The sequence below is a fragment of the Rhea americana genome, unplaced genomic scaffold (genome assembly GCF_003343005.1).
Source record: "Rhea americana isolate MKP2758 unplaced genomic scaffold, rheAme1 scaffold_0, whole genome shotgun sequence".
Taxonomy (NCBI): Eukaryota; Metazoa; Chordata; class Aves; order Rheiformes; family Rheidae; genus Rhea; species Rhea americana.
In genome coordinates this window covers 2,366,478-2,380,634 of record NW_028185037.1, presented here as the reverse complement: position 1 = coordinate 2,380,634, position 14,157 = coordinate 2,366,478, and the positions used below count along the sequence as shown (strand labels likewise).

At 41.4% G+C, this 14,157-nt stretch overlaps 1 protein-coding gene across 2 annotated transcripts in view; it reads left to right on the top strand.

The window, feature by feature from the left end:
- Positions 1 to 6,113: 6,113 nt before the first annotated feature.
- The window catches only part of LOC146601946 (neural-cadherin-like), a 41,293-nt gene continuing 33,249 nt past the window's right edge, over positions 6,114 to 14,157 (top strand). For both annotated transcript variants that reach the window (XM_085304854.1, XM_085304932.1), the window contains exons 1-7: positions 6,114 to 6,308; positions 6,755 to 6,980; positions 8,632 to 8,836; positions 9,253 to 9,364; positions 12,325 to 12,574; positions 13,335 to 13,477; positions 13,828 to 14,000. In XM_085304854.1, the coding sequence (XP_085160980.1) occupies positions 6,179 to 6,308; positions 6,755 to 6,980; positions 8,632 to 8,836; positions 9,253 to 9,364; positions 12,325 to 12,574; positions 13,335 to 13,477; positions 13,828 to 14,000 (1,239 nt within the window). In that variant the 5' untranslated portion in view covers positions 6,114 to 6,178. The remainder of the gene's footprint in view (positions 6,309 to 6,754; positions 6,981 to 8,631; positions 8,837 to 9,252; positions 9,365 to 12,324; positions 12,575 to 13,334; positions 13,478 to 13,827; positions 14,001 to 14,157) is intronic.

The window sequence follows — 14,157 nt, the reverse complement described above, 5'->3', positions numbered from 1 at the left end:
TCCTCCATATGCCTGGAGATGACATCCAGAATGAGCTGTTCCATGACCTTACCATGGATGGAGGTGAAGCTGACCAGCCTGCAGTTGCCTGGGTCCTCCTYCTTGCCATTTTTGAAGACTGGAGTGACATTGGCTTTCTTCCAGTCCTCAGGCACCTCTCCAGTTCTCCAGGACCTTTCAAAGACGATGGAGAGTGGCTTGGCAACAACATCCGCCAACTGCCTCAGTACCTGTGGGTGCATCCCATCTGGGCCCATGGATTTGTGGATGTCTAGCCTGCCCAGAAGGTCTCTAATCCTATCCCCCTCAACCAAAGGAAAGTCTTCCCTTCTCCAGACTTCTCCCTYATGTCCAGGCTCTGGGATTCCTGGGGGCTGCCCTTAGCAGTGAAGACTGAAGCATTCAGTGAAGAAGGCATTCAGTAATTCTGCTTTCTCTTTATCTCTTGTCACCAGGGCCCCTGCCCCATTCAGTAGCAGATCCACATTTTCCMTAGTCCTCCTCTTGCTGCTGACGTATTTGAAGAAGTCCTTCCTGTTGTCCTTGACATCCCTTGCCAGACTCGATCCCAACTGGGCCTTAGCCTTCCTCGCCGCATCTCTACATACTCTGACTGCATTCCTATAAGACTCCCAAGTAGCCTGTCCCCTCTTCCACRTTCTGTGTACTTTCTTCTTCTATCTGAATTTGTCCAAGAGCTCCTTGCTCACCCATGCAGGTCTCCTGCCCCTTTTGCTGCACTTCTTACTCATAGGGATGCACCACTCKCGAGCTTGGAGGAAGCGATGTTTGAATATTAGCCAGCTCTCCTGGACCCCCCTTCCTTCTAGGGCCTTAACCCGTGAGATTTCACCAGTTAGGTCTCTGAAGAGCCCAAAGTCCACTCTCCTGAAGTCCAGGGTTGCAATCCTGCTTGTTGCCTTGCTTCTTTCCTGCAGGATCCTGAACTCCACCATCTCGTGGTCACTGCAGCCAAGGCTGCCCCCAACCTTCACATCTCTAACCAGTCCCTCTCTGTTGGTTAAGACAAGGTCCAGCAGGACACCCTTCCTCATAGGCTCCTCCACCATTTGTGACAAGAAGTTGTCATCAATGCATTGCAGGAGCCTCCTGGACTGTTTGTGCCTTGTTGTGTAGTCCCTCCAGCACATGTCAGGGTGGCTGAAGTCCCCCAGGAGAACCAGGGCCTGTGATTGTGAGGCTACCTCCAGCTGCCTATRGAAGGCCTCATCAACTTTCTCTTCCTGGTCAGGTGGCCTGTAGTAGACACCCACAACAGTGTCTCCCATGTTAGCCTGCCCTTTGATCTTTACCCATAAGCTCTCAACTGCCTCCTCCTCCTCCCCGCCTAGGCAGAGCTCGATGCATTCCAGTTGCTCTCTCACATAAAGAGCAACTCCACCGCCTCACCTCCCTGGCCTGTCTCTCCTAAAAAGCCCATAGCCATCCATGGCAACATTCCAGCCATGGGAGCTATCCCACCATGTCTCCGTGACTGCAATGAGATCATGGCCCTGCAACTGCACGCAGRTCTCCAGCTCCTCCTGTTTGTTCCCCATGCTGCGTGCATTGGTGTACAGGCATTTCAAAGAGGTGGTCATGCCTGCAGGTTTCTCAGGAAGGGTGTACAGGGATCCCCCATAGCTGTGTCCCAAAYGCACATCCCCAGCTGCATGCACCCATTGGAGGCCCCCCAACCCAACTTGTGCTGGTTTTGCCATTGGTCAGGATGCTTCATCCCTCACATGCATTTCTCAGATGTAAAGAAGGGATAATGGGGAAGCCTTGGGTATATGCTAGTATCTCAAGAAAATCAGCTCCTGAATATTCTCTTCTAGATTGATCATATCAAGACTCTTTTTCAAAAGGGTGGTACAGAGGCTGGATGTTTTATCTTGTTGATAGTCCTGTTTCACARGCTGTAGAGCCTGGTTCCCTGATTATTTCTTTTCAGGATGATTTGTATTGGCAAAATGGGTGAGCTGTATCATCGCTGGGCTATGTTACGTTTTGATTTTATAGGATCCTGTGGTCGTGTCAGTGGAACAAAATAAAACACTATATTGATTTCAGAGGCTTGACCTGTTAATGCTTTTGCAGTTATGACAGTTGAAAAACAAATGCATTACTGTGAAAAAAATCTACTTCTGTGCAGCTATTTTTGTTTCATTGACTTTAACTCCTTAATGCAATTATTTTACGTAATACTTGATTGCCAGGCATCTGTAATAGCAACTTAAAATTACTTGAGTTTCTCACCCCTGGTGTGTGTGCAAACAAGAGACAGTTTCTGGGGTAGAAATGTGAAGGCTCAAATGCTACTTCTCAACAGCTTTTTCAGAGTGATGGAGCAGAGCAGCAGCTGTTTGACTGGCCTCCTCTTAGCCACTGGACTAAGTTCCACAGTGTTCTTCTAGGGTTTGGAGTTTAATCCATCTTAACATTTGATCTTTGCAACAGTCTTTTCTTCCCTTTGCTCCCTGTGAGAATTAGAGCTTTGCTATCTGTATACAGAGAGCCAGGGCTGCTTTTTCAGCATGCTTTGACGGTTGCTTCAGCTTAAGACTTTTTTTTACTTGCACAGAGAGAATAGCCCTGCTCCTTCAAGGTTTAAAAGCTGAAATAAATGCTGAAGAGTGAGCCAAGACTTCTTGCCTTAACCTCTGGGACTCTGTTTTACATCTGTTAAGTGTGTCCTGCCCATGCTGTAAGAACAGTGATTTTAGGGATCCAGAGACGTTGGCCTCAGGAGGGCTGTTTTTTCTTGTTTTGTGCTGGTAACAAACATCTTTTTTCTGTAGCCTGAAGGAAGGAGATATGCCTCTCTTTGGTCTTTGCTTCCCATTGCAGCAGGGAATGGCTTTTCCAAGGGCTGGGAAGAGCATAGTTGCTTAGTGCTCCCAAGGTGGGATGTTGAACAGGAACATCATCAAGAGACGAGGGATCAGTCTCTGCAGTTCCTGCATTACCCAGGAGGCAGCAGGTCTGTGCTGAAGTGAGTGGGCCTCCTTGAGTCTTCACAACAGCTCACAGATCTTCCCTTTGGCTACGGTTTATTATAAAGAAGCTGTCCTGAAGCTTCTTTCAGTGTGTTGTAGAAAAACCAAAACCAAAACCCTCTTCTCTAATATCATCCCAAGCTAGTGTTTTAAAGCATTTCTAGATAACTAGAAAAAAAAACTTATTTGCACAATTTTTGCAAAACATTCACCAGTATTAATTAGTAACAATAAAACTATGTTTCATTTGACTAACTGGAGTCTGCAATATCTACATATTATTTAAGCAAAACTGTCCTAGAAACATCATTTTTTATCTTTCAATTATAATACATATATTCAATTGTTCCATGAAATCTCCCTCCTGGCTCTACTTCTTTTCAGCTTGGTATGGAAAATGAACAGGTATTTAGGAGCTGCACTTCAGCTCTTCTCTGTAATAGTGAAAATTAAAAAAATGTTTTTTTGATAGAGCTCTTTACTGCAGTACTACAAAAACAAATTCTGTTTAAGTGGCCATGAGCATGCACTTCATGACTCTCTTCAGCTATGTTCCTGAGAAGCCTTGCTTGTTTTCTGGCTTGTATTAATTAGGCCAATTTGTGTTAATGGACAAAAATCTCATTCTTTCTTTTGTGTTATTTCAGTGGAAAATGCACTTGTGTTGTTGGGCCCTCTTTGCAGAGGGTCACACACTAGGGAGAAGGGTCATGGCAAGCTGCTGAGCAGAGGGTTGGCCTTCACAGCATGGCTTTTCTGAGCTGTTGGAGGGAGTTCTGCGAGCTCTTCCAAGGCTGCCTCATAAAACGGGTGCTCTTCTGTCTTTTCTAATTAACCATTAAGTATTTAAATATATGTTTTCAGACAGATGAGATGATTGAAGTATTTGTGAATGTGCAGCATCTCTCCTGGAGAAGACAAGGGGATACTTGCTGTGAACTTTTAGGCAGAAGAAAACTATCACTGATAAAAACTTGGATATTTTCCTAGATATACTGTCTTGAACTCCGTGAAATTTATTCCTTTGTCTCTCTGACTTTGTTAAATCTAGAAGCTGTAGGTTAGGGCTGATATCTTGACACCATAAAGATCTTTACAATTCTTATGTCAGGATTAGGATCTCATTATTGGTTGGTATTTAATACTTGCATGACCTACACAAGGCAATATTTAGAAGTAAGCTGTATAGTTATAACTCATAGAAACTATTCTCTATGTTCACTACACAGGGAAAAGTGTTTAGCCCAGTATTTCTCTCCATAGAAATTGGAACTGTGTGCATTAGATCAATGAATGAACAAAAAATATCTTAAAGGGCCACATGCCTACAAGTTTCCATGCCTTTATTCTGTTATTTGGCACTAGCAAAATGGCACCATTTATGGTTGTGCTAATGAGGATGTTTCTCAGCTCACTCTCCAGTCAGGTTAGGGACTGAGACCTACAGCCGGTTTTGTGAGCAAGCGCCTAGTTCTTAGAAGTATACAGGCTTTGCACTACACTGCGCTCAAGTGAGCTATACAGATAAGATACTTAGAAGAGAGAATTTACCAGATATTCCAGTTAATGCAGGGTAGGTACTTCAGAAAACCGGAAATCATTTAATCCAAAAATTGACTAAAGAAACTATATCTTAAATAATTTTAAATACTTAAAAAATTAAACTTCAATGAAGTCTTTTCCCTCCTCAGAATGATTACCTCTGATAAATGTGCCCAGAACATGTTTTTACATGGGATAACAACACTTCTCATAAGTGCAGGTCTTTCATTTCAGCTGAAGGCTTTCTGTGTGAGGAGTGTTTTATTTAGTATCAGGTCTCTGAGGTAATATTTGTTCAGAATGTCTAGATTGCTTCTTGGCTCAGGTGCTGATTTTGTTCATGAGCTCCTGTCCTCCTCAGTCCTATGTAAAACGTGGTCTTGCAGAAGAGAGAGATCTAAGGATTTCCGGTATGAGGGAACATAGAGAAAATCAAGATGAGTGTTTCTTTTAATGGTAGTATACACCTTAACAGATCTACAACTTCAGTGCAGTTTGTTCAAGTATTGTTCAGGTGTTTGTTCAGTCATATTTTATCAGGTAGTCAACATGCATTTCTCATTATATGTACATTTCCACTCTTTCTCCCTTTCTATGTTTAGTTTCTTTTTTTTCCTGTATTTGAACTTACGTATTCAGTGATGTATTCATTTTGATTTGAAGTCCAATCTCAAGACAACACAAGTTTCTAAGCACAAATGTGCTTAGAAAAATGTATTCAAGAAGCCTATGTGTGACTTTAGCCTCTGCTGGCAAGTCTCCTGCGCCTCAGATCCCTCCCAGAAGGGAGGCAAAGCTCCCACTCACTGCCCCTTTTAACTTTCTGCCCCAGATTGTCTCCCAGTCTCAGACACTGCCTGCTCATTAGTGAGCTGCATGTGCTCTGCTTCCCCTGCCCATACACAGTTCCCCTGCTGCTTCCTCCACTCATGCTCCCTGTCAACCTGCCCCTTTGCTTGGCTCTCCCTGCAGAACCAAAAGCTCCAGTCTTTTCCCTGGGGGTGGATTACAAAGTTTCTGTTTCACTCACTGAAACATGTGGCCAGATAGGATGCTGTGTGCAGAGAGGGAAGGCATGTCTGCTTTTCTCAGCATTTTGGGAAAAGTGTGAGTTTGAGCTGGAAGTTTTTTAGTGATTTTTTGATTGCTTGCTGTATCTACTGATTTTTAAGAGAAATCCTGTAACAGCAATGATTATCCTTTTTTTTTTTATGCCAGCTAAAAACCTGGCAAGCTGGCGTTGTTTATGCTGAATCTATTGAAAATAAAAGTCAAATTTCACCTGACTCTAGATGAATATACTGCTATAACTGTATCATGGCAAGTGATGTCACTGGCATAGTATTTAAATTGCATATCTAACTAATTACAAGCTATTATTGAAAGTATTCTTTATTTAGTTGTTAACCGCACTTAATACATACCCAGCCAAAAGTCCATATTTGTACTAAATTTTTAGTGCATACAATGGGATGAATGTGGTGGGCAATTCAGTTTGATTTACAGATAGTAATTGAATTCCTGTTCAAAGTTCTTGAACAAGCCATCTAATATTATATGTATATTTTGCAGATAATGACTGGTATCTCTGCCATGTGACACTCCTTGCCCCAGAACAGGAACTTCTATCCTGGGGCATGTATCCATACCCGTATCTGGCTCGTGCTGATCCGGAYGCCCGAAAAGGCACTCTGGTCTACCAGCTTGTTGCATATTACAGTAGCAATGAAACCAGCAGTGCTGGGATAACTTATACACTTATTGCAGGTAGGTCTATTCTGAAATAACTGGTAAATATTCATGAGGTTGCAGATTTTTCTTGACAGATTTTCCATTTTATTATTTTGTTAATAGATTTTATCCCTTGGAGGATCCTTAAAGATAGAGCAGTTGAAAAATGAGGTGCTATATGTAAAACCGGTATGTGGATAGGAGTCTTGCTACTGCAGTCCTTGCTTTACTTTTCTTTTGAAATAATTGCAACTCTTACAGGTAGCTAAAGGTTCCAGTTCTCATACATTCCTGTCTCCTTTACACTGTACCAGTCAATAAAACAACRTGAATGAGATGTAAGGTGAGCATCTGGGAAAGAGGAAATGTGTGCAAGGACATACGTAGATGATTTGAGCATAGGTTACCTTTAAAAATACTGAAGAAGCAAATGTTCTTGCTGCGGGGCAGCTTTCATACTGGCTTTCTACGTATGTTGATAGGTGGTGAAGAGCGATTTCAAGTGGACGTGGATACAGGTGTCATCATGACAACTGGCTTGCCTTTGACATGGAACAAGGAATATGTGCTTACAGTGCAAGCCATGGATGAATACAGCAACAAAAGCCCCTATGCCTCCATTTCCATCCTGGCAGGTGCCCGGCCTCCTCAGTTTACTAATATGTCCTACAGTGTGTTCGTTCCTGAAAATACTCCAGTGGGAGAAAAGTAAGTGAAATGTTGCTAGGTAAGCTCCGTCACTGCAGTCTGAGAGGAACTTACAGAGCACCATAAAGTGACATTTTCTGTTGTTGCTTCACAAGGTTACATGTATGTGTTTGTGTGTTACACTTCAAAAATAAAAATTTCTKCTTTTTAAAATAAATAATGCTTTTTCCCGTGCTCAAAAACCTCTGGTGTGGCTCACAGTATGGCATGGGATACTGAAAATCTGCCGAAAAGATCATTTTAATGCCCTTGGGTTCTTATTGTGTTGCATAATGAACAAACTCCTGGATAGGCATCTTCTGGAGCACTCCAAATATAAATGAGTACCTGAAAGTACTGGTTTTTGATTAACCAGATTTACAGTTGTTTGTATCATGTTTGACTTATGGTTAAATTTTTAAGAGGCCAATTCATTTCCAGACTGTTAAGATGACAACGTGCATGGGAGGTACAAATGGATATAGCTGAGTCTCCAGAGGGTCTGCTATTGTGTGCAGGGTAGCTAAGCCAAGCCGTACTGGGAAGATGCTACTGAGCTGACTTTGGTAGTAATGTCACTGTTTAGCTGCTTGAGAGCAGTGCAGGTCTTTAGAGTCATAGAATCATAGAATCAGTAAGGTTGGAAGGGACCTCTGGAGATCATCTAGTCCAACCTCCCCACTCAGCAGGGTCACCTACAGCGTGTTAGACAGGGTTGCATCCAGGCAGGCTTTGAAGATCTGCAGAGAAGGAGACTCCACAACCTCCCTGGGCAACCTGGTCCAGTGCTCCGTCACTCTCCCAGGGAAGAAATTCCCCCTCACGGTCAGGCAGAACTTCCTGTGCTTCAGTGTGTGCCCATTGCCTCTTGTCCTGTCACATGGGACAACTGAAAAGAGTTTGTCCCCATCCCCTTGACACCCTCCCTTCAGAAACTTCGACATACCAAATAGTAGTTGTAACTTTGCTGCAGGATGTTGAGGAGTAGGAAACTCAAAGTAAGCTGAGGAAGTGAGAAAAACTGCTGGAGATGTGCCACTTTCTCTTTAAAAGAGGATGTGAATGAGGAGGAGGAAAAACTGTCTCCTTCCCTGGAGATTTCACGGAGGTTTAAAGCGTATTGTCACCCTGGCCAGAGACTGGTGTGAGAGACAGAGCTTCAAACATAAGTCATAGTAGAAAGGTAAACATTGATTCCATTTCCTACTGGAGTGGGTAGCATGATCTGGAGAGGCTTTATACTTCATGTTTTCCCATCCATCTCTGAACCAGTTCATTTTCTCAACCGGTTCATTTTCTCAATCTAAAGCTTTAAAGAAATAGAAGAGTGAAAGTATGGTAGCTCAGTTATATAGATAGTTGAAGTAAAACAATAACTACTGTCAAGTATTTGGAAGGGGTGTTAAGGGAAAAAAAGAAAGATGCTTTCTTGTTAACAAGAGGTTGAAATGCGTTCTTATCCCAGCTCTGCTTTGTCAGATGATCGGTTTGTAGTAACAGGGGAAGGGGTAGGTGGGCTCTCTGTAGCATAGGGAATTTTGGTCTGCATATAAAACTGAGCATGGCAGGAGTGACAAATTCACCTCTCCTGCTTTTAGCTCTTGTAGGTATCCCAAGACAGTTCTTGTTGTTGCCATTTTAAAGCAAAGGATTATTCCCTTGTTCTTTACAGAATAGCAGTTGTTGAGGCTGTTTCTTTCCAGAGCCAGCCTCTTTCGTACACTCTGCTGATGAACCCCAGCGGGCTGTTCAGGGTGAGGCAGGAGAGCGGAGAGCTCAGCTTGACCTATCCTGTGGATTATGAGAGCGAGCACCACCTCTATCACCTCTTACTGAAAGCAATGGAAGCTGAAAGCACTCTTAGCAGTGTGACTGAGGTACATGAATCCTTTCTCTTTCCCTAGCCAATGCCTCTTCAATTTGTGTTACCTCATTAGGTGAGCTGGTTACACACACATATAGCCTAGAGACCTCATGTGAAGATAAATGGTGCACAAGAGGAAGGAAGTGTTATTGTCAAGGCAGAAGAGTGGGCTGTGGTGTGGGTTTGGTTTTAGGCTCTGCAAAATGCTGCTGATGTTATTTATCTCTGGCTTTGCCTCCCATCTGCTTGGTAGTGGATAAGAATACTTCTGTGTTTTCCAGAAACAGTGTGAGAAAAAGTTTAACATTGGCGATGCAAAGATGGGACAGCAGCAAAAGCAATGAATGCCCAGACAATATCCAGAATGAGGTGCCCAAAGTCCTACATGTAGAAACTAAAATTGTCTCTCAGCATGTCCCTTTATCTCAGGTCCTGGTCCATATCACCGACGAAAACGACTGTTCTCCTGAATTCCAGCACTCCATTTACAGCAGAGACAACATTCCCGAAACGATTCCTGTGGGCACTTCTCTCCTGCAAGGTAAATGCTTGTCTGGTACCTTTCTTTCAGTCAAGTCACAGGCCTGTCAGTTTGTGCTATGTGTTCACATTCTTACCCTGAGAAAGCACTGCGGAGACCCAGCTTTGAGTCCTGGTGGCAGTAAAGCTGTGGTAGCCTGCACAAGCTGACTCACAAAAAGGGCATATCAGTGCCAAAGTAACTCTGCTGCTTCTGTTTGCTCCGTCAGAGCTAGCTCAAGTGACTGCTCCCTGCACTGTGCTGGGTCATATAGATGTGCCCAGGGAAGGATCTTGCGGGTTCCATCAACAGGGAGAGTTCCTTGTAGAATGTTTTTTCCACGTGAACTGTAACACATGGCTGTAGTTAGCTGCAATGAAAATGACTCTATGTTATACGTTGCAATTGGGGTAATTTAAAGATACACACAAGAGTAGTTAMGGCAGTTTAGCTAGTAGGCAGTAACTTATTGGACTGCCAGAACTTGTTTACCTTAAATCTTTCCTTTAACTCAGCTTGACCATCATTTTTTTTCCCAGAAGCAGTTGTAACTAGTTTTTTCTTAATATGTTCCAGAAAAAAAGTTTTTTTTAATGGAGATTAAATAGTTCTRTTAAGTAGATTTTTAACATTGACTTACAAAGCATTAAAAAAGAAACCTTTGAAAAGCTTGTGAACTTTGTTTTTATGCTTGTGGCCTCGTGGCATGTTATGGATCATTGTATTGTGGCTTGTTTTTGGTGTAATGGCTCTTGAGAAAGAATAAGTTGCCAGTTGATTAGAATGACCAGCTCCTAAAAATTCCCAAGTATGTGATTTAGTTTGGAAAGATGAATGTTGTTCTCTCTAACAGTCTTGTAATAGTGATCAAAATTCACCCTGTTGTGGGAAAAATGTAGCCCTGGGTCCAAAGCAAGTAGAATGACAAAGCTGTGCAGTGAGGTTTACAATTTCATGCAGTTGAATTATATTACCATACTAGGTAAATTTGAAGAGAAAGACTGATCTTAAAAAGAAAACAATAGGTGAGAGTATAGTGGCAGTCAGTGAAAAGCAGTGAGTGAACACTTGCCTGATGTTGAAGGGCAAAACAACATTTGGTAAAGACTGCAAGGAAGTACTCTACCATTGGGTAAGTACTCTACCACTGAAGCTGACTGCCAAAGCACATACTGTCTTGCAAAAAGCAGCTCTTACCCTGGCTATTCTATTCAGAATCTTACTGATTCTATGATTCTGCAATTCCTCAAGGACTAGATGGGATTTTGCAACCACAGGATGTTCCACAGACAAAAAGAAATGCAAATTCCAGACAATCTTCACCGTTCTGTGGCTGGCTGGGTTGTAATCAATGACTATGAAAAAGTTAGCATGATATATGCCGTTTGTTAACACTGTGAATGATGAAATGTAGGTCTTAGTTGCCAACCATTGTTGTTTTAGCGCAATTGAAGTCTGGCTTGTATCACATAATATTGATGCTGAATTGTAGTTAGCTTACATTAAGCTAGCTCAGAGCATAGGTAGAGCTGGCACAGACCTGTTTGTAGTCTTTGTATGGCCCTCGAGATACCTTTGCAGTGCAGTCTGGTTACAGACAGTTTACAGGATGGAAAGAAATGTCCAGTTGCTTTTGAGAAGTAGGGTGTGTCTTTTTCACTTTACATGTCTGCAGGAGAAAAAGCTAGAAAGAATGTATGATCATTAAGCATGCAAAATGGCATTTTGTGAATTAAAAAACAGTCAAAATGTCTCAGATATGACTCTGTAGATTAGATCAGAACTTTTCAAATCAAAATACACGTTTGCTTATCTGCATGTCTTTCTAAAAATGCTACTTGACCAGCAAATTTAACTGTTTTAAGCCACTTTCATTTCAGTCTTTTCTGAGTTTATAATGTATTTAGATTTTCAGTACAGCAAGGAAGGTGATTAATTCTACAGCCCTTGCTTTGATAGTCTGTAATACATAGAAATGTTAAACAACCTATTACAACTTTTTAAACTGAAATGAGTAACCCTTCAAAGGCAGAAGTAATTGATTTTTGCCAGTTAGTAGAACAATATTTCACAGCTCTTCTTGAAATTTCTTTCTTTCCTCTCCTTTCCTATTTTCAGTTAATATTCTGATAATTATGAGTCATTGATTCTTCCTCCTACATTTTATTTTTGCCTATTTGAGTGAGACTATAGGTGCCTATTAGGGTGTGCAGTATACTTGCTGCATGCTCAGGAATCATGTTTATGTATTGCAGAGAAGGTTTTGCTACTGAGTTGGCTGCTTTTGAATCCTTAAGGTAGAATAAGGAGTTTGTTTAAAAATCGGTGTTGGTAGGTTGTTAAGCCTCTTTGTTTGACTAGGAAAATGGCAGGATATTTAAAGAGGTGAACTCTTGCTCTTAAAATGATTTTTGATAATGCATGTAAGCTCCAGCGCTTTGTTCTGCTGATTTGCCCCTTCAGAACAGATGGGAAACTGAGTGCACTGAATAAACACTTGCTGGGAAAGGATGTTTAATTACTCTTTGTACCTTGAAGTGCCAGGTAATTAAAAAGTACTTTCACTATAACATAGCTGGGAGCTAATTAAATTTGAGCTGCATCCCCAGAGGGAGCAAGGACACAGTTTATGACTGATAGTGTTGTAACAATGTGCGTATTGATTTTGTGGTAATTACCAGTGTCAGCTGCTATTTGTGCAGTGCGTTGCGTTGTGTTGGGATTACTGGGCCCTTGCAAATTCAAGTTGCTGTGATCAGTCAAGCTAGGGTGGGGGTGGGAGGAGTTCTTTTGTTTTTGTTTTTCCTCCCAGTCTCCTGCTGGATTCCCAAACTCTTACTACAAAAATAATGCTGTTATATATAGGACATATCTGCATGACTTCTGTCCTCAGAAAAGTATCTCAAGTTTCTTAGGTAGGAAATAATGTAACCAAACTGCTTTTGCCGCATGACTGTTCTGTTAAATGTGTTCTCTAATAGTTTTTGCAACAGACTGTGACTCTGGCTCCAATGCTGAGATCACTTACTTCATTCAGAGTGCTGATTTTTCCATCACACGTCATGGGGTCATCAATTCTAACCAAAGGCTGAACTTTGAGCGATCAAACCATATGTATGAATTTGTGGTGATAGCTGTCGATAAAGGACATCCCCCTCGGACAGGAACGGCATCAGTGCGAATTCGAGTGGCCAACGTGAATGATGAAGCTCCTGTGTTCTCCCAGTCTGTGTAAGCCAGATTTAACACTTGCTCTGTTTCTAGAGTTGTGATGCTAGCATACTGACTTGTTAGATCAACTGTTTTATATAGAGATAACAGAATGCATAAAATATTTAGCCCCATGGGGAGTGATTTTAACTGTGTTAACTCTTAGGTCTGAAGGTGATTTTCCATGTAAAATACAAGACAGATGAAGATGGTAGTTAGCGAACATTAAAATTAATTTTTTCATCAGCAGATTGTATTATAAGCTAACTTCAAGAGGCCTTGTGTGGTTAAAATGGTTAAAATAACTACAATTCTTTTTTAAGTTTAAAGTACATCATTTTTTAAAATGCAAAATGTAAATACATGTATTTACAAAATGAAATACTGTTTCACATTCATCTCCCTAGCATTTGATGCTTCCTGTTAATATGTAGGCATATAAGAAATACTGCATGACAGATAACAGTCCATTTTCTCCTCCTTAGGAGAGGAGATAAGTGATTGTGTTTTGCAATGCGGTGTAGTATAGTGCATATTGATACCGTCTAAAAGATCCTTGGAAATCATATATATCGAATTGCTGGATTACAATCCTCAAATACGTACCTTATGCCAAACATGRATATTCAGAGCCTTTTGTCTTAAACTGGTTAAAGTTTTTGTATGTCCAGAGCTTTAAAAAAATGCATTCATAATGAACTTGTAATCAGTGACATACTGTTACACAGTAATGTTTATTCTGCTAGTGAATGTGCTGTAATTGCTCCCTTATGTGCATCAGTTACAGAACTTTCCTTTYGGAAGATGCTGGTCCCAGTACTTTAGTGGCTACTGTTCGGGCAAAGGACCCTGATGGAGATGGAGTGTTATACCTGATTACAGGAGGTAATGAGGAGGGCAACTTTGAACTGGATAGTCAAAAAGGTAAGAAAAGAGGTTTTAAAACACCATTATTTACCATGTAATCTACCTTGACCCTGCTTCACCTTTGTGTCAAAAATCGTAAGAAAGCAATCTGTTCAGATAATCTGCAAGTGGGGATGCTTCATATCAGTGAGAACTAGCTCTCTGATATGATTATTGTTCTCCAAATATCAACAAAATTTTGAGGCCCTGGTCCAGGAACTGTGTGGTCTCAAATGAGTGAATCCTATGCTTTGTATCCAAAATGCAAACTCAACGAACAATGTAGTGGCAGAAAAATGTAGTGTTCCTTTGATTTTGTTTGTTTATTTACACAGTAAGAAACCAACACTTTATTCTGTCAAATTTAGGTATCATTAAACTGCGCAGAAACCCACTGCCTAATCTGAAAGGYCCACAATACATACTGAACATTACCGCAATAGATGACAATGTCTCTGGCGGACCCACTCCTCTCAGCAGTTTTGCTGAGGTTATTGTAGGAGTTATTGATATTAATAACAATAAGCCTGTCTTCAGAGAGGTAAGATATCTTTTATCATGGATAGATAAATCGATTCTTTTCCTGTCTGTAACTGGGATTACAGAGTCTTTCTTGATTACTTACGATAACTGGTGAACATAAGGGACTATATATACAGAGCAGAATGAATCTGTAAGTGGAACACACAGTCAGCTTT